The following is a 27370-nucleotide window of genomic DNA, read 5'->3' as shown; positions in this document are numbered from 1 at the left end:
AGACTTAAATCCACCACAAAAAGTCAGCGTTGATGTGTCATGGTCCTTTTTTTATGACTGTCATGGGGTGCACCACTCACTGCCGGCTGGCGCCTCCTCCTAGTCATTCTGGGGATTCGCTCTTGAGGTCAAGATCCCCTTCCACAGTTTGCATGTCATCGCTCTGTCTCTGGTCTGCAGCTCCTTTTGCTCCAGGACCCACAACGTCTTCTTCATGACTTAGCTCTCTGGCTATGTCACTCAGTGTTCCCCCTTCCAGGGTTCAGTCCATCAGCAGTCGTAGGCAGTCTTCCCATTCACTGCCTCAGTTCTTTGCCATGCCCTCAGTGGCTGGTAGGGGAACCTGGGCCTGCCCTCTTCTCTGGGTTCCAGTCCACGGACCCTCAGCTCAGCAGTTTTGGGCTTCCTTTCTCTACCCTTACTGCTTCTTCCCTGGACTGCTTCCTACCAGTCTTTTCCCCCTTCTCTCTGGGTGTACCAGCTCCCAGAACCCTCTTCCCTCTTCCCAGGGAGTGACTGCCCTTTCTCACCCACAGCCCTTTTCTGTTGTCAACTACCTGGCTTTATAGGCCCAACCTGTTCCTGCCCAGCTGAGCCTGCTTTCAATTAGCTTCTGGCTCCTCCTCCAGCTACAGAATGTGGAGTTAACTGGCCTATCTGGCCACTTTAACCCCTGTGAGTCCTGTGTAGGATGGGCACCCTTTCACAATGACAGTATCATAGATGGCAGAGTAACGGGTTGGTTTCTAGACAAGCAAACCTAAAGTCTGAATAAGTGACGATACGTGGAACTGTGTGAAAGAAAGGAAACAAATCAAAGCAAACATCAGTGCCTCAAAAACACTTTCAGAAAATGAAGGAGCAAAAATGTGTGTTTAATAAAATAGAAAAAAATAAAAATCAGCATTAGAAGAGAAGAGAGGAAATACAGAGGTAACATTGCCAAAGAAACTGAAGCAGCTGCTGAAAGAAGTGACTGTAAAATACTTTATCAACTCAACAGGATTCTAACTGGCGAGTTTACACCATCCAGAGGGCCTGTTAAGGATAAAACAGGAAAGGCCTAAACAATGGAAAAGAACAACGGGGGGAGGGGGGAAGCTCTTTAAAGAGTTGCTAAACAAACTAACAATATAAGAAACTATTGATATTAACAAAGATTAAAAACCCTGAACTAGACATTGTAACATTTCACATCCCAAAGAAAGAAATAAAAAAATGCAATAAAAAAACTGCATGTGAAGACCAAGTCACTGGGGAAAGAGTGAAAACTTGTAATGATAAGGCTGTCAATGAAATCACCGAACTTGTCAATAAAGTATGGGATCAGAAAAAGTCTACAAAAAAATCACTGAAAAGGCAGATTCTGGTCAAGCAAAACACTTCGTGAATTCATGTAAATTTCAGTGAATCATTTCATCTGAATTTTAAAAAGTTTTTTTTTTTTGTATTTTGACATGAATACAAAACATTTAAATTTTGGGGACTAGACTCACAGATTTAATATTATTCACAAAACCGAAGGAGGGGAGGGCAGTGTACCCCCTTATAACCAATAGCTTGGTGGCTAAAGTACTCAGCTGGGAGGTAGGAAACCCACATTAGAGCAGCGATTTGAACCCAGGGGTCCTCTCTCCTGAGTGAATTCCTTAATCACCACTTTTAGGTATTCTGGAATGGGTCTCTCTACATCTATCATGTTGAAGCTGTTCCACTTTGTATAAAATAGTTGAATAGTCATTTGGCCAGAAAAAGATAGTGAGACCACCCACTTGGAAGAGAGGACAAATAGGTTCCAGTCCCTGAACCAATGAATATTATTTTTTTATAAAAAGGGGGACAGCTTCAACTGGAAAGACTGAGCGAGTTCCGCTCTGAATGGCCAATAATTAGGGCACTTAGCGGGAAGACCTGATTCAAGTCCCTGTTCTAGAGCAGAGATTTGAACCTGGGTTTTCTGTATCCCAGGTGAGTGGCCTAACGACTGGGCTGTTGGGTGTAAGGCATGTGGTACCACCACCACCTCTATTTTTGTGATATTAGCCTTTCGTTTCCAAAATTTTCCAAAATGAAAACATTTGGTTTGACTTGAAACAAAATATTCAACAGCTTCTGCATGGGTTAACATTAACTATAGATGAAACTTTAGGCACTCTTTAGGGTTTGAGGCACAATGCAATTTGCCTTGTGGTATTTCAACATTGGAAAACCAGAGTATTTGCTGTAGCTATATCAGGAAGCTACCTTGTTGTTGTACAACTTTAAAAAGTAGCATAAAATGGCATTTCACCCAAGCCTGGAAGGAAAAAAAATGTGTTATCTAGAACAGCAATATCTATTCAAATACTACTTTGTGAGAACTCATTGCAGTCTGTAATGTCTAGGACCAGTAGTCCATGATTTTACTATTTATGGTAGAGATTATTTTTTATAAATATGCTTATGACAAATCATTGGCAAGAATATGAAACTTGCATATAAAGTCACATTTCATTCAGGTCTAGAGTCTTCATAAAAACAAACTAAAAAGTGTAAAATGTTTTTCTGCTTTTTGTCTTTGGAATATGATGAATATTTAAGCTATGACAAATCCAGACAACCCCTAAATAATGTTCAGTAATTAAGAAGGAAGGGTGTGGAGCATTTTACCAGTATTTACAGGACCTTTTAACGTTAAGTGGTTTAACACAATGTGCAGTAAACTAAAGGAAGAATTACTCAAAGCTAACAAACTCAGTAGATGATCTTGAGTGAAAATTAACACCCTTTCTTTTAACTTGTCTTCAACTGGTGCAATTTTCTTTTTCATACCACTGTCAATCAATTTTCTTTTTCATACCACTGTCACCTTTTCCCCTCAAACTTTTCTATTGCCCATGTTCTCTAAGCTTGTCCCACTCTTCAAGGTCACTCTAATCTATGTGAAGGGGCTCCCTGGTTCAAGTTTCTAATCAAGGATCCAAACATGGTTTAGGCCTGAACTGTTAATACATAGGTCAAAAAGAACAGCACTGTAATTATACCTTCATCCTGATTTAACTCATTATTGGAGGGTTAGGATCCTTTGCTGTGACTCTGCTGTTTTCCCCAGATGGCTAGGATAACCATATTTAGTAGGCTTGGTCGTGTTCATTTACATAGTAGGAAAAAATAATTCTCTGTGTGAAAGACCATGTCTGTGTTCTTCAGCAGGTCAGACTAGATGAGCATAATGGGGTCCCTGCTAGCCTTAAAATCTATGAAACTGTGTGACCCACTATGAGCTGGATGCTTTGCAATGTTTTGGAAGTCCAGTGCAGCCCAAAAGCCATCTTAACGGCTACCTGAGGAATCCCCAGGTAGTGCAGAGCCAGCATAGTGGGTTTATGTCAATCTCAAATTGGCCTCTGGCAGAGAGGGCATAGCAAGAGTACCTGTATTCTTCATCAGGCACGGATAGTCAGAACAACCCCTTGGTGTGATAGTAATCCAGGTGTAATTTAGAGCAGCCATGAGGCTTTATGCTGTGCCAACTGCTGACCTAGCCAGCCCCAGGACTGGAGAGTTGCAGAAGTGATATAAAGACTCTTTCTTTACTCCCTCCCAGCAAGTCCTCTGCTAATTTTAGCTTGGCCAAACCAAAAACGCTGAGTGGAGATTTCTCTTGTACCAGTTCCTTAGAATCCTCCTGTCGGGAGGAGAAAAGATTTTGCCAATCCCCAAGCTGAGAAGGGCTGTGCCCCAAAGCACATGTGTTTTCCAAGATCTGTACAGAGCTCTATGCATGCGTTCTGTATACCCTTAACAACAGTGTTTGTATAATTTATTATGTGCTACTTACACAATTCCATAACTGTACTTAAAGTAGCTAAATTCTAATTCTGGAGAGCATGCAGTCTAAACCAGGGGTTGGCAACCTACGTCCCTGTGGCCCATGCCACTTCCCGCAGCTCCCATTGGCCAGGTATGGCGAACCGCGACCACTGGGAGTGCGGGGGACTGTGCCTGCAGATGGTCAACGTAAACAAAATGTCTCACAGACTGCCAGTGGATGACCCTGATGGGCCGCGTGCCGAAGGTTGCCGACCCCTGGTTTAAACATTGTAATGCTACAAAGCCTTAATTTTTTTAAATAGTGCTTGCTTTGCAAATATAAAACAACAGAAATAAGTAATTCTTTAAGTAAATTTATTCACGATAAACTATTGGAAATGAGAAGTGTAATTAAGGACAAGCAAATGAGCTTTATTTATTTTTAATCTGGAAAGATGTTTAGTACTAATCCTCCCTCTTGTGGTTAAAAAAAGAAATACAGATTCTACTAATTTGCATCTACAAATTGGGCCTGACTCTCTGCTCCATTACACCTGTTCTTTGTCAGTGTATCTCCAAGCCAGTGGTATTGCAATGATGTAAAATAGGCTTAACAAGGTGGAGAATGAAGCCCAATGACTTGAAGGTGAATATTTCAGAAATGAGGCCCGATCACATAGTATAACATACTTCTCACAATATAGCGATTTTACTGGTCTGCCACCTAAAAGTACTTAGATTAAAGATTATCAAATCACTGGAGTATTTATGGTTACGTCTACAGAACACCAAAACCCAGGGCCAAATTCTGGTCACATGTGGGTCTGAGAAGTCCATACTGAGGCCATCTTCACTTTGCAACAACCTATTGCAACTGTGTAGATTTTGCAAGATCCACCCTGGGGCTGTGCAGGATTACGGTGATACATTAAATCTTCAGGATTCATAATGTAGGTTTCAAATTTTTAATAACTACATAATTCTGTCGAAACCCAAAACTCATCCTCACCAAAGCCAACATTTTCCTAAAAATGGAATTAGAAGAGAGAAAAATTAGGAAAAATAATGGTCAAAGAAGTCAGATCACTTGTTCTGTGGCTTTTTAACCCTCACCTCAAAACAGCTTAATCAGTTTTGCATATAACTTTCAAGAAAAAAATGTTCTCTTGGCATGCATACAAATCTGTGATGTTTCAGGCAGATTGGTTTAGTTTCTGGGAAAGTGTGTGTGTGTGTGTGTGTTTGTGGGTGCAGTGAGAGAGAAAGAGAATGGCTTAGAATGGAATGACATTAGAGTCATACTTAAGTTGGAGCTACTAACATCTCTCCATAAAACTCAAATATTTGTTTAACTTGCTAATTTTCAGCATCTACTGTGACTGTATAGGGCCAGATTTGGGAGACTTTCCTTTCCCTGGTTAGCCCTTATTCATGCCATTACCCTCACTGAAGAAAATGGGACTGACTGGCGCAAGTAAGTGCTCACCCAGGGAATAGCTGCATGACCTGGGGCATAGTAATTGCAGGCGGTAGCAGCTCTCCTGATAAAATCCAGATTGTTGCCAGGAAAAAATGAAGTGGTTGCTTGAGAAGTCATTTGAATATTGTAATCCTGTAGACCGGTGGTTTTCAGCCAGTGGTCCACGGTCCCCTAAAGAGGTCCACAGAATATATCTAAGATTTGCAAAGTGTTCTGCACATCCTTTTGAAATTTTTTACTGGTCTGCGAATGAAAAAAGGTTGAAAACCACTGCTTTAGAATTATCCTTCTTAGTGATGTGAAAGAGGATTTTAAAAAAATGTTTATTGTATGGTAGACGTAGATTTATTGTGAATTCAGGAATTAGTAGGTATGGATATTAATATCACTCCTGACCTCCAGTAAGTACTCTTTCCATCACTTTAGTAGGAGAGGCCAGACCCTTGACTTTAGCATTTAATATATTAGAACGTAGGTTTTATTCATCTAAAAGATGAAATTTGAGCACTCTTGGTTATCAGAACAAAAATGATCCAAATAGGAGAATTTTAACACTAACGCAGGCACTTCGATATTAATAAAGTACTTATTACTCATACAATCATATTGTAATTTTTGACAAAAGCCACCAAAGCCAGAGAAATTCCAAGATTTGTGGCTCGATCTCATGTGGTCACTGAACAGAAGAATATCATGCGGGAACCAGGGAGTTGGGGCAGCAAAACAATGGTGAATTGGAGAAGCCTGGGTAAAAACATGGTGGGGAGTGAAACACACCTGGTTCATATTCATTTGTCAATTTATTCTAATCTATCAGTAGATTATGAATGGTCCCATTACAAAATAGTCAAATGCAAGACACAGAAGCATGGAATTAAAAGTAGGGATAGGGAAGGGTGAGAGACAATAGTAAATAACAGAAAGGCAACTGGTGAATTCCCCACTTTCCCAGGGGTAGGGGAGGCAGGCTTTGGCCACGGGGCTTCGAGCTCTGTCCACTTGGTGGCAGGCTCTGGTTCCAGGCTCCAGCTCCAGGCTCACCACCCCTGCCATTGTCCCTGGGCACCACCTGCCTCCCTGTTCACCTCCCCATCCAGGGCTTGATTTGTCCTAGGGCTTGCTGGGGCTGAGTAAGTCTGCTGTGAAAAGTGGTGTTAACAAATATGCCAATATCACTTTTCACAGCAGAAGACTTACCAGCTAGCAAGTCTTAGAGGGAAAAGAAGTGCAACCAAAAAAGCAAAAGAAACAACAACAAAAAGACAACATGCAAAGCACCTTATTTGTGTTTCTATTCTGTTTAGGTCCAGTAAAGAATAGAGACAACAGTAAATTATTTTTATTACTGAGTCTGAAAAAACCCTACATAAATAAATTACAATGATTTGGACATGTATATGTGCATGTTTATTTAATTAACTTAAGGAAAAACAATTATTTTAGGAAAAATTGATAGTGTGGCCACCAGCAAGAGTCTGAGGCCACCAAAAATTTTGTTGTGAGAACCCCTGATGTTACTTGGGGCCTAAATTTGTCAACCGCTTTGGAATCCTCCTGGATGAAAGATGCTATGTAAATGTTGTTAAATTTAAAATCTCACATTTTTCACATACTACTTCTATTCTTTCTATTGGTCAAGTGACATCTTATCTTTCCCCTTTCAAGGATTAATATTTTGTTTAAAAAAACTTCAAAAATATCAGACAACAGGAAAGTGATAAGTCAGAACTTGTTACAGCCACTCTGGGCAGCGGTTCTCAAATGAATTTTTGGTGTGGCTGCTCAAGTGCCACAGCAAATTTGTAATGGCTGTAGTTTTGAGAGTTAAAATATTATATTACTGACAATCTAGTCCTGTGGTTATTTGCAAGTGTCATCAATAAAAAACAAATCTTTTCAATGTAAAGAATAATAGGTACTCTTAATTTACACAGCATGTGTACAATTATCACTAACTATATCCATTTTTTAAAAAAGTTGGTTGTAACAAAAGTGTGTATAGCCACATGGTAGCCACATGACCCCCGGAAAGTCATGGTGGTTGAACATGAAGTCCCTGGTGGCTGCATGCAGCCACTGGGACCACACTTATTCTAGGGATCAGTTATAACAGGCTTTCAATTTCTTCTGTAAGGCCGGAGTTGTCAAAAATAGCCTAAAGTCCTTATGTAGGTACCTAAGAGTGGGATTTTCAAAAGCTCCTAAAGGACCTACGAGCACAAGTATGAAGTAACTGGGACTTGTGCTTCTAAGTCACTTAGGGGGTTTCAAAAATCCCACCCTTAAGTGCCCAAATCTAGATTTAAGATCCTAACTAGGATCATAGGTTCCTGTTTCTGAAAATTTTGGCCTCTATCTTTGTTCCGAGTCACTTGAGTCCAAGTATCTTTTTGTCCAGTGTCTTCATCTTGAAAGGTAGGAAACATAATTTATAATCTAATGTTGATTATTTTCCACTCTCTGTACCAAATGTATTGGAGCAAAAATTTTGAAAATACTAATTGGATGTAACTGTCTTGAATAATGATCTGCAGTTGTTCCATGTGTGAAACAGTATTTCATGGCTAATTTGGAAGGGTTAGTGCCAGTGAGAAGATCGGCCTATGTGGCTATATTCTGAACATGTTTACTTCTCACTAGAGAGCTGTCAATTTGTTTTAATTTTTAATTTCTATGTTTGACAGTATTGTAAGGACACTTGATGCACTGTGCAAGAGCTAGACCACAAAGAGCAATCTCAACAGACAATTTCATGCAACCTTTAAGGAGTACCTATTTTTCAGCTGCACCACTGTAGAAGCATAGTGTTTATCACACTAGCATTCATTATAATGAATTCTTCTTTTGTATTTTCCTACAATTTACATGGAATCAGTAGAGGTGAAGATGACTAAGGGGTGTTGGTTACATCTGTTTTAATTTCTGAATCCTATGAATCAAATTTTAAGTAGGAGAAGTCAACTCAGAGTTACTTTCCAAGATTTTGCAGCTGCATAAGTTGGAACTGGAATGACTGCCCTGTGTAGCCCTTACACTCAGATTCTTGTATTCTTTGTGCATCACCACTGGAGATTTGAATTCTTCAAAAATAACTGGGACAACAGCAGTTTACTGATGCTCGCCAGCTTCCGTAGTGGGGATGTTTATTTGTGTGGGGATGTTTATTTGTGTCAGTTTTTCTTGCTCCAGTTCCCAGGATAAATTTAATATCAGTTACTAGATGTTGGTCCCACTGAGGCCAAGGTTCTATTAAACCAGAGTGAATGTATTGGCATCTTCTGTAATCAAATGAGTAGGGGAAGGAGACTGGAAGCCAAGACACCTGGTTTCCATTTCTGACTCTGCCATTGACTCACTGGGGACTAGATTGTCCCAGCCTTCCTGTGGCCGCACAGGGGAATAAGGCTCCCTTAATAGTCTGCTTGATCCTGGTCAGATTTTGACTCCAGCCATGGTGGGGAGAGGGGGAAAAATAGGAGAGGAAGCTACTCTACAAGAAAGTGGGCAGGCAAGAGACAGAGAGAGCCAAGAGTCCTAGCCCCTCTCCTCCTATCTGCCTGCTAGATTAACCAGCCAGGCGCAGAGCAGGCAAAAACTTGCTCCCAAAAGAAAGGTAAAGTAACTTATTCCCATGCTCCGTGAGCGGGGGGATCAGAGGAGAAACTGGGATTGAAATTCTCTTCTTCTCAACACAGCTTAGGGTTGCCAACTTTCTCATTGCAGAAAACCGAACATCCGTACCCTATCCCTGCCCTGCCCCCACCCTGAGGCCACGCCCCTTCTCAGAAGCCCCGCCCCTACTTACTCCATCTCCCCTTTCTCTGTGGCTTGCTCTCCCCCACCCTCACTCATTTTCACTTGACTGGGGCAGGGTGATTGGGTGTAGGAGGGGGTGAGGACTCCAGCTGGAGGTGCAGGCTCTAGGTTGGGGCCAGGGATGAGGGGTTTGGGGTGTGGGAGGAGGCTCAGGGCAGGGGGAGAGGGTTGGGGTCTGGAGGGGGTGAGGGCTCCAGTTGGGAGTGGCAACTCTGGGGTGGGGTCAGGGATGAGGGGTTTGGGGTGTAGGAGGGGGCTCAGGGCTGGGGCAGGGGGTTGGGGTGCAGGAGGGGGTGAGGGCTCTGACTGGGGGCACAGGCTCTGGTGTGGGGTCAGGGATGAGGAGTTTGGGGTGCAGGAGTGGGCTCCGGGCTGAGGGGTTTGGAGTGTGGCAGGGATGGGGGGCTCTGGGTTCCCAGCCAATGGGAGCTGCAGAGCTGGCTCTTGGGATGGGGCCAGCGCATGGAGTCTCCCTCGCCGCTCCTGTGCTTAGGGGCCACAGGGGCATGCTGGCCTCTTCCGGGAGCCATGTGGAGCCACGGCAGGCAGGGAGCCTGCCTTAGCCCCACTGCGCCCCTGAGCAGACTTTTAATGGCCCAGTCAGCGTCCCTTTTCGACCAGGCATTCTGTTCGAAAACCAGACGCCTGGCAACCCTAATACAGCTACATGCTGCCCCTTACTCCAGGCAGATGGCGAAATAACAAATAGCTCTGTGTGAGCTAGAGCAAATTACTTAGGGTCTGATTTTCATTTACTGTAAGGTCCCATTTAAACCGCTCTGGCAGCATAAGAGACTTTGGCCTTAAACTGAGTTATTTACATCTGCTTTGAGGCCTCTTTACGTTGCCAGCACATGTAGATGAGAATCAGGCCCATAATCGTTTAAGTGCTTCAATTTTACCCATATGTAGAATGAGTGAAATAATATTTTCCCGTCTCACAAGGGTGTTATGATGCCCTCAGTTTGTAAAATGCTTTGAGATCCTCGAATGAAAATCATTAGTTACATTATGTACATCCACTGAAGGTCATTTTTTCCCTTCACTTGCACATGTTGTACTTTCCTGGAGCAGTGGACAACTGGGTTGATATCTGTTTTAGTGTCTTCTGTGTCCCTAATTCGTCTCCCAGCAGGTCACAGAAGCAAGTGTCCAGGATTCATTGTAAAATCCTGCTTGTAAATGAGGTAACATCTGTTCTTTGTAGATGTACTTGCTACTGCAGTGCAACAAGCCAGCCAAAACATGGGGTTTTTGTACCTCAGTAATCCATTCAGCATTTCTGATATACTCCAGATTTTAGAATAATTACATCCACATTTAGTCAGATGCCTCTTCCTGGATCCTAGTATATTCTTCCTTAAAATGTTTTTTTAAATCAATTGTATAGTTAGAATTTTATACCTTTTTTACTTTAGATTCAGAAATGTGTTTCTTAATTACTTTGTGTTTTCTTTTGTTGTGGTCTTTTACATTGCCTGGGATTTTAGTATTCTTAAGCAAACATGCTGGGATCAACGTGATGTGTAGTAGTAGTCATGCCATTTAAGCAACAGAAAAAATATTTTTGACAAAAATTAGTTTTTTGACTAAATTAATTTGAGGGGGGAACAGTGCTGTCTTTCCATGGAAAAGTATTATTTTGTCAAAAAAACAAAATATTTGCCCCAAACCCCAAATATTTCAATTTGGAAATGCTGAGGTGGAGTCTCATGTCCCATGATAAACCATGGTCAGAGACTCCCATAATGCAGTGCCTTGCCTCTCTAAGGTGGGAGAGACACTAATGCAGCATGGGAGATTTAGTCCAACCAGGGAACCCAGTCCATAGAGGCCAATGAGAGCGTAAGGCCCCCAAACTAATACTCCCAGGAGGCACAGTGGGAGCATTGCCAAATTATATTTTGATGTTCAGACAAAAATTTTCTGCATTTAAATGTATGCCAAAAAATTCAAATTTTCTTCAGGAGTAAACCCCATTTTGATCATTTCTTGGCAGTGTGTTGGGGGATTGCCCCACCTCCTTTTGAGTGATTTCCCCCCAGTGCTGCATGGAGGTAGTATGCCTGTGACTATGTGAGGCCCCACTTCCACCAGCACCCCGTGGAGGTAGAAATGTGCGTGGCAGATGCCTCTGGAGGCTTTAGGATGCCACTTCCCCAGAGACATGTGGGCTTGGGGAAGAAAGGAAATTCCAAGAAGGAGCTAGTCTAGAGAAACCCAAGCCAGCAGGAGCAGACACAAAAGGAGACTTAGCAGAGACGCTTAGGCACTGATGGAACCATCAGGCAGCTTTTTACCATTTTTACTCAGGAGATTCTCTGCTGACTGGCTGTTTGCTTCAGCCCACTCCTGCCCCTTCCCTCACATTCCTTTCACCTCAGCCTCACTCCACATGCCTTTATATGCCCCTCTTTCTTTCTCTGTCCCTTCCTCCCTCCCTCTTCTCCCCTGCCCTGTCCCCCTTTGTACTCCCTTTTCTAAGTCCCCTCTCCTTTCCTTTGTCTTTTCGTCTAGCTAATGCCATCCTAACAAAACCCACACCCAAATAATTAAAAAAACCCAAACTCCACCCCACAAAAAAACAAAGCAGTACAACTCACATGATATCAGTCAACCATCACTCAGCTCATGCTGCTTGTGTTATTTCCTTTCCTATTGCTGAACTCTTGAAGCCTGGGACTGTCTTTTTAAATTTCTGAGTACAGTGTCTAGCATATTAAAGCCACATTCTCAACCTCTAGATGCTACTGTAATAAAACTAAAAAATAATAATCCTTGTTCAGTGCATGCAAAATTCTTGCTGGTTTCATATGGAGCTCTAAGTTAGCGAGCATTAAGTAGCTACAAGATTAATGCATAATGTGCAATAGAGTTCGTTTTCTGACTGCTAACAAAAGAATTATCTGATTTAAATAAATATGGATATCTATAGGAGAAGGATACTTTTCAGCATGAAGATCTTGAAAATATCACCCTTTTGGCCCAGAGAGCAGGAAAGAAGACTCTGATAGATGGTGCAGTCTGTTCACTGAGCCACCTGGGAAGGAATTTTACCCCAAACTTCTCCTAGGGCACTTGGGCTCAAAGCTATATATAACTGGCAGAGTCTTACCTCATGAAAGGTACTGGAATGAACAAGAGGAGTCAGAATGGTAGTTCATAATGCAGCCTTCCCCATTTGCCACTTGTCACCTTATATTTACAGTTCAGAGGTATGTAATTTGCTACTAGACTTATTGGCAGCTGTGTAGGAGTGCAGCTACTCCTAAAAAGATCATAATGGAAGAAAAGTTGCAGAGGGGCTGTGCAGCACCCATGGTGGATAGTCAAGCCTGTGGTACCATGAGTCATCATGTAGAACTTTGCTCAGGAAGACTGAAACAAATGTGTTTTCTTGTTTAAAATACACAAATTACTCTTCTATCTGTGTGCCTCTGCCTCCTTTGTTCTCCCCTTCCTTGAAACATGTTTCTATACACATTAACATCAATTTTATGGCTGTTAGATTTCTCTATTAAATACCAAACTCAGATGTTTTAACTCCACCTAGGTATAATCTGTAATCTACTATCTATTGGCAGCTGTCTCAGTTTTACCAGGGATAGTATACTATTGTATGCAGTGTTGTTGTAGCTGTGTCGGTCCCAGGATATTAGAGAGACAAGGTGAGTGAAGTTGGTCCCGTAAAAGACATTACCTCACCAACTTTGTCTCTGGGAATATTGGTAGTTTGAAGCAGCAGAACCAGTTTTACTAAGGTTGAAGTGTTCTTTTTCTTTACAGGGTGAAAGAGGTTTGCCTGGACTACAAGGTGTAATTGGGTTTCCTGGAATGCAAGGACCCGAAGGTCCACCTGGACCATCAGGAATTAAGGTAGGGTGCATTTAATACTTAAATGGGAAGATTTCCCCAAATCCTTGTCACTGCGAAAGACCAATATATTCCATTTTTCTTACAGGGTGATACTGGAGAACCAGGGCTACCAGGAACAAAAGGAACAAGGGTGAGTATCTGCTTACATTTAGTTTTAATAATTTTGAAGAATGTAGGTTAAGATTTTTAAGTCTTAATGGTTAGCTTAATTTTTCCAGATATGTTTGCTCTTTGCCAAGTGCAAGATAATGTCAGCCCCCTCTTTAAGTTAGTCAATGGCTGCCTGTTAATTTCAAAATTCTTGCTCTTGCCTTCAAGGGTCTGCAGCATGCTGCCCCTGCCTATGTCCTCTTACATTACCTACCTGGTCCTTATTACTCTACCAATTATACTGGTCTTGACAGTCTTCATGTTTCCCTCTCTTCCAAAGGTTGCCTTTTCCCATGCTCTGTTATACTTGGAAACCCCTCCTTAAGCTTGTTCACCAAGTCACCTCTCTCACCTACTTTAAAAGTCTCCTTAAAAAAAATCACTTCTGCTGTCTCTCCTATAGGAAGTGAGCAGGGAGGACAGGATATACACACTTACACACAAGTTAACAGAAACATTAATATATGTGTATGGCAGGGGGCTCAATCCTGCAACCATTAAAGTCAAAGGCAAAATATCCATTGACTTCAGTAGTGCTGGACCAGGCCCTTTCTGAGTATCGCTGTGATCTTATTGATGTCACTCTCTTGTGCTTCTTCTTCCTTTCCTAAGCTGTGCATTTGACCCTTTCATCTGTCATGTTCATTTTAGCTTGTGTACTTGCCAGGGCATTGGCCATGTCTTTATTCGTTTTGTGAGGTGCCTAGCTCTTTTGCGGCACTCTAAATTAAGGATATAATAATCATGAAAGAGAACTTGAATATGTTGTATTTCCTGTGACATTTTTTATACCCACGGCTTTCTTGCACATAGTCTCAGATAGGCTTACCGACTATGGCTCTTTAGTGCCCTCTCATGGTTAGACCATATAGAACTTGAGTCAGCTATAGCCTTTGAGTTAATAGCTGTAGCTTTCAGGCACTAGCAGCTTACACTGTTAGACTCAAAGGTCTTAAAGTCAACCCCACTGTTAATGATAGACACGGCCAGGGGCACTGTGTTGGCTAATTTGGGTGAACATATACCAACTGTACATGTGGTCACCACTTGCAGTACCAGTAGACTGAGCATTTAATAATGCTACAAGTTTTGGAATGAAATTACTTACCCCAAGCTAAAACAACTACATTTGTCTTTCCTGCTTCCCAACACCCACATTAGAAATCACTGGAAGACTAAATAAAAAGGAGATTGCTGTAGATTTCATATTATGAATTACAGTGGCAAATGTACGAAATATCTACTCCTTAGCAGCATTGACTGTGCATTTCAGTTCTGATCTAATTCCCATTGAACACAATGGAAATGGAGCTAATCAAGGATTTTTCAACATGTTTTGGAAAAAAATCAAAACTTTTGTGGATTTGTTTTTAGTATTATTTTTCACCTTGCCTATAGAGCAGTGATGGGCAACCTGCGGCCAATCAAAGTAATCTGATTTTTGCCTGTGATACATTTTGCTGACATTGACGGTCCGCAGGCATGGCCCCCCCGCAACTCCCAGTGGCCGCAGTTCGCTGTTCCTGGCCAGTGGGAGCTGCAGAAAGCAGTGGGCCGTAGGGACGTGCTGGCTGCCTCTTCCTGCAGCTCCCATTGGCAGGGAACGGCGAACTGTGGCCACTGAGAGATGTAGGAAGCCATGCCTGCGGACGGTCAATGTCAGCAAAATGTATCGTGGCCTACAATCAGATTACCCTGATGGGCTGCATGTGGCCTGCGGGCTGCAGGTTGCTCACCATTGCTATAGAGTGATTGAAATTTTGACGGAAAGTCTTTGCAAAAAAATTTTCATGGAAAATTTTCCAGATATTTTGATCAGCTCTAAAATGGCCATAATTAGATCAGGCCCATAATTTTATATTTTATTGGGTAATTTGGATGTCTTCACTTTATAGTTTTTAATATATGTTCATTAATTACAGGGCCCACCAGGTTCATCAGGATATCCAGGAAACCCAGGTCTTCCTGTATGTATGAAGCATACATTTATTTACAAAGAACCCCACGGTTTTACTAGTGACATCAGGTGAGGATTAATACAGCATTTATTACTTTTCTTCTTTCTCCTATTGGTAGGGCATCCCTGGACAAGATGGCCCACCAGGTCCACCTGGTATCCCAGGTTGCAATGGCACAAAGGTGACATTTACATTTTTAACAATTTCCTTGTACATATTTTTTTTTTAAATATGAATGTGTTTCCTAAACAAAGTCAATTTCTCTGTTCTCTTTAGGGTGAAATAGGTCCTGTTGGTCCTCCAGGTTTACCTGGATTGGATGGGAGAATAGTAAGTAAACATTTTGATCCATAATTCATTCTTTCCACTCTGATTCTTGACATTTTAAATGTTATTAAAAATTGTATAATATTGATAATGTGTATGAGAAAAAATAATACATTTTAAGTATTTATTTTCCAGGGACCTCCAGGATCTCCTGGAATTAAGGTATGTTTGTCTTTAAAATCGAATGCATTCATATATTGCTTTTAGAAGTTAAAAATCAGATGACCTATGCACATCAAAATTAGCAGCCCTTACTTAGGTATTGATGTGGCAAAGATGTACATACATGCTTGACTTTGTATGCTGTGAGGTAGTCCCATTAGCTGCCATGGGACTTCTCATAGTGCATAAAGTTTAAGCACTTGCATGAATCTTTGCAGGATCAGGGCCTAAAAGAAAATAGTACCCACTGTTAAGTAGGTGTCTTATGCCCACTCCCTGATGTATAAAGACTTAAATTCATTTTTAAGATTCAGCCATATATTTATTTTGACGTTACCAGATTTGAGAGAACTCCAACATTTCAGCTTTCCAGTCAATTTTCCACAAAGACTCTCCTTGGAAAACAGCCAAAAACATGACCAAGATCTTATGTTCGTTAAACAAATAGTTGAAATTTAATTTATAAAAACTAACTTTCTATGTAATGAAATGTATATTACTTTGTCTTTCTAAGGAATGAAATGCTGTGACTATGAAAGGATTTGACACATGGATATAAAATTAATGGATATAATTTGAAACTTCAATTTGCATATAAATCCTAAGTGTAATCACAGTTTTGGTGTGAAAAGACTTTTAGTCATAAAAAAAACAACTTGCCTCTTTCTCTCATATGGGAGGAAATGACTCATGGTAAAATAACGTTGATTCTTTAATGATTCTTTTCTATACATGTGTGCATACATAAACAACTTTTAGAAACAACATAACTGAATCACAAAGGGCTGTGATTTGTTCAGAATTTATGAAAATGGCATCATGTGATACCAAATATGAAGCAAAGATGTGAATAACTTAATTTACAAGTAATTTGGATAAATATTATTGCCTTATTTTAGGTATAAGTTATTGTCGCGAAGGAAAATCTCACGTTTTTTGCAGGCCATTACATTTTGGAGTTATGATTTACTTCAAGGAAAATTCTGCATTTATTCTATGCTGCTAGGGTTCCCTTGACCACTTTATATAGGATTTTGACACACTATGGCTAAATTTAGAGCTGGTGCAAACAGGTGTGATTTAAGTTAGTGGACGAGCAGTTGAGGAACTCTTCAACCCCATGTGATTAGATCAAGTCAAGTATCACAAGAGACCACCCTTGATTAACCAGGAGATCTTCAATTATCTGGAACTTAAAAAAGAGTCCAACAAAAAGTAGAAATTATGTCAAATTACAACAGAAGAATATAAACAAATAACACAAGTAAGTAGAGACAAAATCAGAAAGGCAAAGGCACAAAACGAGCTTAAACTAGCTAGAGACATAAAGGATAACAAGAAAATATTCTACAAATACATTAGAAGCAAGAGGAAGACCAAGGACAGGGTAAACAAAAACAGTGGGGGGAACAAAAACAGAAAATGTGGAAATGGCCAAAGAGCTAAATGACTTTTTTGTTTCAGTTTTCACAAAAAGTTTAGTAGCAATTTAATCATCTAATTTAATGAATGCCAGTGAAAATGAGTTAGGATCAGAGACCAAAATAGGAAAAGAATAAGGTAAAAATTACTTAGAAAAGTTAGAAGTGTTCAAGTCACCGGGCCTGATGAAATACATCCTAGAATACTCAAGGAGCTGACAGAGGAGATATCTGAGCCATTAGCAATTATCTTTGAAAAGTCATGGAAGATGGGAGAGATTCTGGAGGACTGGAAAATAGCAAATACTGTGCTCATCTATAAAAAGGGGAATAAGGACAACCCGGGGAATTACAAACTAGTCATCTTAACTTTAGTAATGGGAAAGATAAAGGAGCAAATAATTCAACAATCAATTTACAGAAACCTAGAAGATAATAACGTGAGGTGATAAGTAACAGTGAGCATGGATGTATCAAGAACGAATTGTGTCAAACCAACCTCATAACTTTCTTTGACATGGTAACAAGCCTTGTGGATGTGGGGGAAGTGGTAGACATGGTATATCTTGACTTTAGTAAGGCTTTTGATCCTATCTCGCATGACCTTCTTATAAACAAAATAGGGAAATACAACCTAGATGGAACTATTATAAAGTGGGTGAACAACTGGTTGGAAACCTAGTCCCAGAGAGTAGTTATCAGTGGTTCACAATCAAGCTGGAAGGGCATATCAAGTGGGGTCCTGCAGGGATCAGTCTTGGGTCCGGTTCTCTTCAGTATCTTCATTGATGATTTAGATAATGGCATAGAGAGTACACTTGTAAAGTTTGCTGACGATGCCAAGCTGGGAGAGGTTACAATTGCTTTTGAGGTTAAGATTGAAATTCAAAATGATCTGGACAAATTGGAGATATGGTCTGTACTAAATAGGATGAAATTCAATAAGGACATATTCAAAGTACTCCTCTTAGGAAAGAACAATCAGTTGCACACATACAAAATGGGAAATGACTGCTTAAGAAGGAATACAGTGGAAAGGGATCTGGGGGTCATAGAGGATCACAAGCTAAATATGTGTCAACAGTGTAACACTGTTGCAAAAAAAGCAAACATAATTGTAAGCAAGACATGAGAAGTAATTCTTCTGCTCTACTCTGCGCTGATTAGGCCTCAACTGGAGGATTGTGTCCAGTTCTAGGTGCCACATTTCAGGAAAGATGTGGACAAATTGGAGAAAGTCCAAGAAGAGCAACAAAAATGATTAAAGTAGTAGAAAACATGACCTATGAGGGAAGATTGAAAAACTTGGGTTTGTTTAGTCTGGAGAAGAGAAGACTGAAGAGGGATGTGATAACAGGTTTCAAGTACATAAAAGGTTATTACAAGGAGGATAGGGCAAGAAGCAATGGGCTTAAATTGCAAGGGCGGTTTTGGTTGGACATTAGGAAAAACTTCCTGACTGTCAGGGTGGTTAAGCACTGGAATAAATTGCCTAGGGAGGTTGTGGAATCTCCATCATTGGAGATTTTTAAGAGCAGGTTAGACAAACACCTGTCAGGGATGGTCTAGATAATACTTACTTTAGTGCGGGGACTGGACTAGAGGACTTCTGCAGGTCCCTTCTAGTCCTACAATTCTATGATTCTAAGTAGTTGATTTGAAATCAAGTAAGGTACTACTCAATATGAATAATGGTGGCAAAACTGAGCCCATGTATGGGAAGGGTAGATATAAGTTCATCATATGGTCAGATTTTGCCATCTTTACTTATATTGAGTAGTACCCTGCTCTGTAGGAAGTTCCACTGTTTTCATTGGTATTGTAGAATCTGGAATGTAATGAAAAAACGTACTAGAATGTAAATCCTTCTTGAATCATGGAGGTCTATGGACTCAGCACAACTGGTATGGTTCAACAGGACAGGATGGGAGCAGGATTCAGAGAGCCCATGCAGGCTGTGCCTTCCCATCTCTCCATGCCACAGAGCACGGCTTCATGTTAGCTCTCAGTGCATCACTCTGCAGGGAGGTTTTGGAGAAAATGTAGGTTGAGGGAGGGGCAGGTCTGGAGTATGTGTGACTATGCTGATTCACCATCTACTGCTCCCACATAGAAGTCAGGTGCTGTGGTCATGGGGACTATTGCAGTCTCAAGGTTGTATAAATGGCCAGAGATCACAGTCTAGGAAGGAGGGTCCCTTGTCTGTAAAACCTCCAAATGTTTCCAACACACAGGCCAGATACTCAGATTGGAAAGACTTAAATTTAATGGGCAACTAGGGGGATTTTCCCACCAATAAGTGGAAAGTAAGGGGAAAAGTTAAGATTGGTACTGGAATCTTTACTGAGTATTTCAAGGGTACCTGACACTGAAGGGCTTTAAAAACTACAACAGCTTCCTTGTGGTATGTTTAAAACAACTCAAACAAGTAAAATGCTGACCATTTTTGTATACTTCCCAAATGATTCCAAAAGACTGTATAAATGTTATGTGAGTGCTTTTCTCCAGTCTTAATGTCAGTGTTTCGGAATCAGTGTTTTTATTTGTGTGCATATATATATTTCACCTTTTTTTTCCCCCTTCTCCTATGATAGGGAGACCCAGGTGAAGTGATTGGGTTCTTACCACAAAATGTGCTAAAAGGTGAAAGAGGTTATCCTGGCCTCCCTGGACTACCAGTAAGTCTTAACTAAAATGACTGCATCACACCTTTAAGTGGGGGTAGAGCATTGTCTGGCTTGCCGAAGGAGAGACCAGTGCTTTATGGGGGAAGAGGAGGAAGAGAAAGACTCTGAAGTTGCTGCAAAATAGATCAGCATGGTGCCCTGGCACCAGAAGGGCTGAGGAGTTTAAAAGGGGCAAGTCCTGGCAGTAGAACCCCTTTTCCCAGGAGTGGGTGAAGCAGCACCCACTCTTCCTCCCCTGGAGGTGGTAAAATGCCAGATTTGGTCAGGCCCTGCTGTGGGCATCGCACAAGCCACTTCTTTTCAGGGAGGCTGGGAGGAATTTTTCCCTCACCACCAGATTGGCCTAGGTGGTGTGGCATTTTTATTTTTTTTTGCCTTCCCCACAGTGGGTTCAGGGAGGGCTTTGTTGAGGTGAGGTGTGAAGGGAATTAAGCTATGTGTCGCAACTCATTGTGTAAGTGTGGGGTGGATGTCCAGGGAAGGTACTCCATAGGGAAGGGATACAGTGACTAGATAATATGGCTTAGTAAAGGACTTAAAAACTAGGTGTTGGTTAAAGGTGTGGAACGGGGGGAGGGCGGGGTTCAGGACTTCTATGACTGGTATATCAGGGAGCTAACCCCTTTCATCTAACCCACCTTAACCCTCGTTCAAGTGGGGGGATGGCATGGTCCCAGAAATGAGTTAGTTTGGGAACCTGGATGGAAAAGGGGGGCCTGGCAGAAGCCCCCCAGGTAGATAATGAACATGGGGTTACCTGCACTGTACACTTGTATCTGCCAGGTGATCCCAGACATCCAATAATAAAGTTGTGGCCTGATTAAAACCATATCAGGTGTCCCCTGTCCTTTCAGTATAGCCAGATAATATATATAAGCATCATTAAATTTCCCAATAGGTATCTCTTTTTAATGGCTCCTTTTTATTTTCAGGGTACACCAGGATTGCCAGGGCTCCAAGGCCCCATCGGGCCACCAGGGATTACAGGAGTTCCAGTAAGTGTCATTTTATGATGATTTATGTAATGCTGCTTTATGAAAAAGCTCTAAATGATTGGCATATTGGGGATGAATGGTATGGTAGTTAGGGCACTAACCTACCACTTGGGCAACTCAGGTTCAGTCCCTACTATACCACACATCTTCTGTGTGACCTTGGACTCCAGGGGACTGCTTCTGCAAGATGCAAATAACTCTAATTTACTTCAGTGGCTGTTAGAATCTGGCCCCTCTTTCTACAGTTTTGTAATAGATTTTTACATTTTCCCCTCTTGAATCCATGGAAAATGTATTGCTGGTCTCACAGCCTAATCTAAATCAAAATAGCTGCTGAAATTGTCCTAGAGGTACTATTAGGAACAAAGGAAAGGCAATCTCTTCCCAAGTAGAAGGTCTCCTATTGTGTTAAATTCCAAATGTTCAAGGCACCTGAACTACTTGATACGTTGACAGGTGTAGTAGATGTCAGAATACATTCTCTGCCTTTATGGCCTTAGAAAACCACAGATACCAGCAAGCAGGAACCAGTTAATCCTATTTTTAAAAATCAGCACTATTTGTTTCCCCTCATAGTGAGCTACATTCAGGGCAATCTGTGTTATGAATCCATGGCTGTGGAATCTACACTGCAAAACTGCTGTATAAAAAGGGAGCAAGGTATGACTCAGTGTAAACATGCTTGAGTTAGTGGTTACATTTACTGAGTTAACAAAGACTTATCTAAATTACACAAATTAAGGATTATTATTCAGCACAAGTGGTCAGCAGGACATAAGATTTACATCTCATCTGAAAAATGGCACCTTCAGCAGTACAGATGTGCTAAGGTTGGGGAACTGGTTCAAGCATAAATCAAAGGGAAGAGTGCTATCTATTGAATCACCAGCACCACTCCCTGCAGCACCTTCTGTTTGCTATGAGTGTCTCTTGTCCAGGTAGTGACCAGCTCCAGCACTTCTTAACTGCAGTATCACACCCCTAATGTAAGAGCTTAGACAAATTCTGGAAGTTAGAAAGTACTAAAAACATGATATTGATCTTTCTCCATTAAAATGAAGACACCAGTAGAACGGTGCATTTTTAATGTCTGGGGTAAGCAGAAAACATTACATGTAATGTATAGCAAGTGGTCTAATAAAATGTCATGTCTTATAGGGTCCCCCAGGCCCACCGGGACTTCCGGGTGAGAAGGTGAGGATTTTCATAGGCAGTACTGAGCTATTTTTTCGACGTGCTAGTCTTCAAATGTTCTGTGCATGTTTGTGTCTTTATATAAAATATTGTATCTTAATTAACAGAGCCTCAAAAAAGGTATGGTTTTGTAGGTATTCTTTAAGATATGCTCTCCTACCAGACCAAAACACCACTAAGTGTTATATTCTACTATTTTTATTATTTATTCAGAACTGGTTGAAAATTTCAAAATTTGTCAGTCAAAATTTGTCATTGAAATGCCACTAAAATGTTCATGAGAATTTCATTCATGGGGGATGGGGGACAGGAGTGAGTGATCGGGAGGATCAGGACCTCATTGTGCTATGCCCTATATGCACACTTATTAAAAAGACAATGCTTTCCCTAAAGACCTTGCAATATGCATTATGACAGAAAATGATAGGGAGTGTGCAGAGGAGGGGTAGACAGCAAGGTAAATATAAAAATAAAAATAGTACATCTTGGCGTAATGGGCATTAGTCATGATTTGCCGTCTGCCTTTATTCCATATATTGCATTTTGATGTTGCATCTGGAAGAATCAGAGTCTATGTTGGTATAAGTCAGCTGAAAGGAGATCTCCCACCCCAGTAGTGTGCATGAACATTCTAAACAAAACCTCTGGCTGATCCCTCACCAGCCCATAGCCACTCCTGCCCTCAACAGGCTCTGGATTCCCCCCATTCTCTTGATGATGGTGGCAGGGTGGCATTGAGTAGTATGTGGTGGGGGAGTGTAGTGGCCTGCTACCTCCTCTGGCATTCAACTGGGGACTATTCTTCTCTCCTTCCAAACTTCCTTCCATCTTCCAACCCCGATCTGGGGTGTCCCCCTGCACATTTGCTCTCTGCTACCTTTAATGTGTCTTGCTTTGTCCAACATTTTGGGATTCCATGTTCCTCCATCTCTCTCATGGGGCTTACTCCTCTCCCCATTTGTTGTCTCCATCTGGTGCCACCTCTCCGAAGGCAGAACTAAGTTGAAACTGCTGTTGGGGGCTGACTCTCTGCAGGAGTCAGGACCAGAGGAAAGACAGCTTCTGGCCACCCAGCTGTAGTAGCTGCAGTGATCTCTGGCATCTAGAGGCAGGAAGTGCACACACACAAAAACCAACAGTTGCATATTTTTTCAGCCCCAGCTACTGAGTGCAAAGAACTTGGGACTATCATGTCCTAAATAGGACTGTTTCAGGTATTCACAGGGCTTCTGGGACTGCACTGAGTGCACAGGCAAAGGGAAAGCCAACATTAGGGCAGAGATCGTGTGGGATGTACAGTGGTCCCATTGATCATAGCCAAATATTTATTTGGAGGCCACATCTCCCATGCCTTCTGCAGTCCTACCATTGCCCAGCTTGTCAAAGTGAACACATGGTTAGGCTAAAGATAGGGAAAAAATAGGATAAATATAATTGTTTATAAGATCATTTGGGATGGTCTCTGCTTCTATATATCTGTCTTGAAAGAGAAGTATGTGGGAAAAAGACAGTTTTTGTCAGAAAGAGTGAAAGATTTGTCCATTTAAATATGTGTATACACACATATAGCTATATTTTAGTTGTCATTAAAACTATGTTATAATCTATGGCCCTCTTAATTGTATGTCTTCCTGATCCTCATCCTCCATCTCTCTGTTTGTTTTTCACAAAAATAATGTGATCTCCTCATGGCTGGACCTATGCCTTTTTATGTTTTGAAAATGTCGAGCACATTCTAGGCATGACCAGAAATGAATGAAAAAATAATAATAATCATTCAGGCTTATGGCTAATTAACTTTTAATTCAGGGTAAGAATATATGGGCCTCGAGGACTTTCCATATTTGAATAAACAGGAGGTTAGATTTGGGGCCAAATCTACCACATTTATAAAATCCTTACATATATATATTTATAAAAGGAAAGTTGGCTAATTCAGTAACACATGTATAATTTTTATCATCAGGGTCATATGGGCTTGAGTTTTCAAGGACCAAAAGGTGATAAGGTAAGCCCCTCTGTTTGAAATGCTTTAGAATACAACTGCTAGATATATTTTTGAAGCTATATTTATTTTAAAGTTTGGCTATTGGAGTCACTCTGTAGAGTAAGCCAATACAGTAACTTTTTCATTTTAAAAGATTTGGGTTCAAACCTGGTTCAAATCACTGCCTGGTATAATTAATTACCAACATGGTTTGTGGAATTTCACATGACTGGCATTAGGCAAAGAAATTGCCATACGTCATTAGATCTAAGGTCCATCTAATTCAGTATCCTGTCTCTGACAGTGGCCAGCACCAGATGCTTCAGAGGAAGATTTAAGGACCCTGCTATAGGCATATATGGGGTCATGTGTCTCCCACATACGCCTCATCTTGATCTTGAATAGTTAGACTGGTTTAAGCCCTGAAGCATGTGGTTTAAAATTCCTGCCAAAGTTCTTATAATTAATTTTGGTAATTCTGTATATTCCTGTTATCCATAGAAATGTCAATTCCCTTTTTGAATCATGCTTAGTTCTTGGCCTCCGTAACTTCCTGTGGCAGTGAGTTCCACAGCCAAATTACATATTGTGCGTAAAAGTATTTCCATTTATCAGTTTCAACTTTAACAGTTCCCATCTTTTTATTTAATTGAATGTCTCCTTGTTCTTATGAAAACAGAAGTTCCTGATCTACCGTCTGTAGAAAATTCATTATTTATAATTTAATATAAGGAATAATTCTGAATTCAGTTAGATCTCCTAATACAGAGTATGTTTTCTGAAACTTGAATGTAAAAAGATACAGAGAGGTATGGGGATTTTTGGTTAGCTTTGTTTTATATTGTAAATATTTTGTCTTAACCATTGTAATTCTGTATATCTGGATTGCTGTGGAGGAAATGAATGATTATCACCCTATATTTTATGTAATGTAATTGTTGAGGCAAAGTTTCATGCAGAATATGTGCAGAAAAAGAAGCAGAAGATTTAGTGAGATTGATTTGCAGGAAATATAAGAGCAGAAATAATGTGCATAGTATATAGGGTCTTTTAGGAGGTGTATTCCTTGAACAGCTATTGATTTTATTGTGTGGAAGCAGGTGGAGTTCCCATCTTGCTGAGAATAAAATAAATACACACGGTATATCATCCAAATTTACTCTCTCCTAGGGTTTAGCTTTATGGGAAGCTCTAATAATGGTGAAACAGCAGAAACCTCAACCTACTATTTTCTTCTAAGCTTGGGGCTTCTCTGCATGACCTCTTTTCCCCTAGCCGGTTGTTTTCCCTGATAAAGACACCTCAAACCCTCTTGTATCCTTGTAGGGATTAACAAGGTAGACCTGCCAGTATGACTGAGCAGTAATTACGCTGCAGGCAGGGTGCAGGCAGGTTACATTAGGGTGACTCAGAGCAGGGTCTTAGTCTGACAGCCTGTTTGTAATGTGCTTTTCTGCAACTGCATGTGCAAACCTTTGGGTTACTAGGTGTTTGATTTTGATAAAATAATAATCCAACAAACATCCTGTCATTTTTTAAAAGTGAGTGGTAGTTCTATTTTATTTTAATGATTGTATTTATGAATGTTCTCCGTATAAATATTCTTTCTAATTAAATTAATAATCCTGAATTTTGTGTCAATAGGGTGAACGAGGAGTGGGGGGCCCTCCAGGTCCACAAGGAACTGCCTCACAACACAAAGAGAAAGGAAGTGTAATCATATATGGAGAGAAAGTGAGAAAATATTACTTAGTCCTTACAATATTGGACTCCTAGTTTCTTTGCTTAAAGACTGTGGGGACAAGCTTACTAAAGAAAGACAGGGAAACCAGCGTTATAAGCAATCTAATGCCAATTATGCAAACTTGGTTCATGTTTTAACTTTCCTAAATAAAGTTTAATGCTCTTCCTGTAAGTATCTGAAGAATTTGTACAGGGATAATCTGTGAATATGCTAATACCTGTGTAAATAAGTCACGTCTCTAGAAGACTTTGGTAACAAGGTTATACATTAAAGAATAGTTTCAGAGTAACAGCCGTATTAGTCTGTATTCGCAAAAAGAAAAGGAGTACTTGTGGCACCTTAGAGACTAACCAATTTATTTGAGCATAAGCTTTCGTGAGCTACAGCTCACTTCATCGGATGCATACTGTGGAAAGTATAGAAGATCTTTTATACACACAAAGCATGAAAAAATGGGTGTTTACCACTACAAAAGGTTTTCTCTCCCTCCACCCCAGTCTCCTGCTGGCAATAGCTTATCTAAAGTGATCACTCTCCTTACAGTGTGTATGATAATCAAGGTGGGCCATTTCCAGCACAAATCCAGGGTTTAACAAGAACGTCTGGGAGGGGTAGGAAAAAACAAGGGGAAATAGGTTGCCTTGCATAATGACTTAGCCACTCCCAGTCTCTATTCAAGCCTAAGTTAATTGTATCCAATTTGCAAATGAATTCCAATTCAACAGCCTCTCGCTGGAGTCTGGTTTTGAAGTTTTTCTGTTGTATTTGCTTCAGGTTGGGGGGCTGTCTGTAGGCAAGGATTGGCCTGTCTCCCAAGATTTGTGACAGTGTTGGGTCATCCTTCAGGATAGGTTGTAGATCCTTAATAATACGTTGGAGGGGGTTTTAGTTGGGGGCTGAAGGTGACGGGAGACAGGCCAGTCCTTGCCTACAGACAGCCCCCCAACCTGAAGCAAATACTCACCAGCAACCACATACCACACAACAGAACCACTAACCCAGGAACCTATCCTTGCAACAAAGCCCGTTGCCAACTGTGCCCACAGGGCCTAATAACATCAGCCACACTATCAGAGGCTCGTTCACCTGCACATCCACCAATGTGATATATGCCATCATGTGCCAGCAATGCCCCTCTGCCATGTACATTGGTTAAACTGGACAGTCTCCTACGTAAAAGAATAAATGGACACAAATCAGATGTCAAGAATTATAACATTCATAAACCAGTCAGAGAACACTTCAATCTCTCTGGTCACGCGATTACAGACATGAAAGTTGCGATATTACAACAAAAAAACTTCAAAACCAGACTCCAGCGAGAGACTGTTGAATTGGAATTCATTTGCAAATTGGATACAATTAACTTAGGCTTGAATAGAGACTGGGAGTGGCTAAGTCATTATGCAAGGTAACCTATTTCACCTTGTTTTTTCCTACAACCCCTCCCCCCCCAGACGTTCTTGTTAAACCCTGGATTTGTGCTGGAAATGGCCCACCTTGATTATCATACACATTGTAAGGAGAGTGATGATTTTAGATAAGCTATTACCAGCAGGAGAGTGGGGTGGGGGGAGAGAACCTTTTGTAGTGGTAAACACCCATTTTTTCATGCTTTGTGTGTATAAAAGATCTTCTATACTTTCCACAGTATGCATCCGATGAAGTGAGCTGTAGCTCACGAAAGCTTATGGTCAAATAAATTGGTTAGTCTCTAAGGTGGCACAAGTACATTAAAGAATGTTCTCTCATACTTCCGTAAGTTTTAATACAATATCATG

The 27370-nt window shown here is 40.9% G+C and overlaps 1 protein-coding gene across 2 annotated transcripts in view; it reads left to right on the top strand.

Annotated features, from left to right (window-relative positions):
• Nucleotides 1–27370, top strand: part of COL4A1 (collagen type IV alpha 1 chain) — a 220339-nt gene that overhangs the window by 99206 nt on the left and 93763 nt on the right. For both annotated transcript variants that reach the window (XM_075129793.1, XM_048855091.2), the window contains exons 3-13: nt 12875–12964; nt 13050–13094; nt 15037–15081; nt 15191–15253; nt 15349–15402; nt 15535–15561; nt 19577–19660; nt 20602–20664; nt 21823–21858; nt 23825–23866; nt 25490–25579. In XM_075129793.1, coding sequence (XP_074985894.1) covers nt 12875–12964; nt 13050–13094; nt 15037–15081; nt 15191–15253; nt 15349–15402; nt 15535–15561; nt 19577–19660; nt 20602–20664; nt 21823–21858; nt 23825–23866; nt 25490–25579 — 639 coding nt within the window. The remainder of the gene's footprint in view (nt 1–12874; nt 12965–13049; nt 13095–15036; nt 15082–15190; nt 15254–15348; nt 15403–15534; nt 15562–19576; nt 19661–20601; nt 20665–21822; nt 21859–23824; nt 23867–25489; nt 25580–27370) is intronic.

The sequence above is a fragment of the Caretta caretta genome, chromosome 1, assembly GCF_965140235.1.
Source record: "Caretta caretta isolate rCarCar2 chromosome 1, rCarCar1.hap1, whole genome shotgun sequence".
Lineage (NCBI taxonomy): Eukaryota > Metazoa > Chordata > Testudines > Cheloniidae > Caretta > Caretta caretta.
This window is presented reverse-complemented; position numbering and strand designations above follow the sequence as displayed.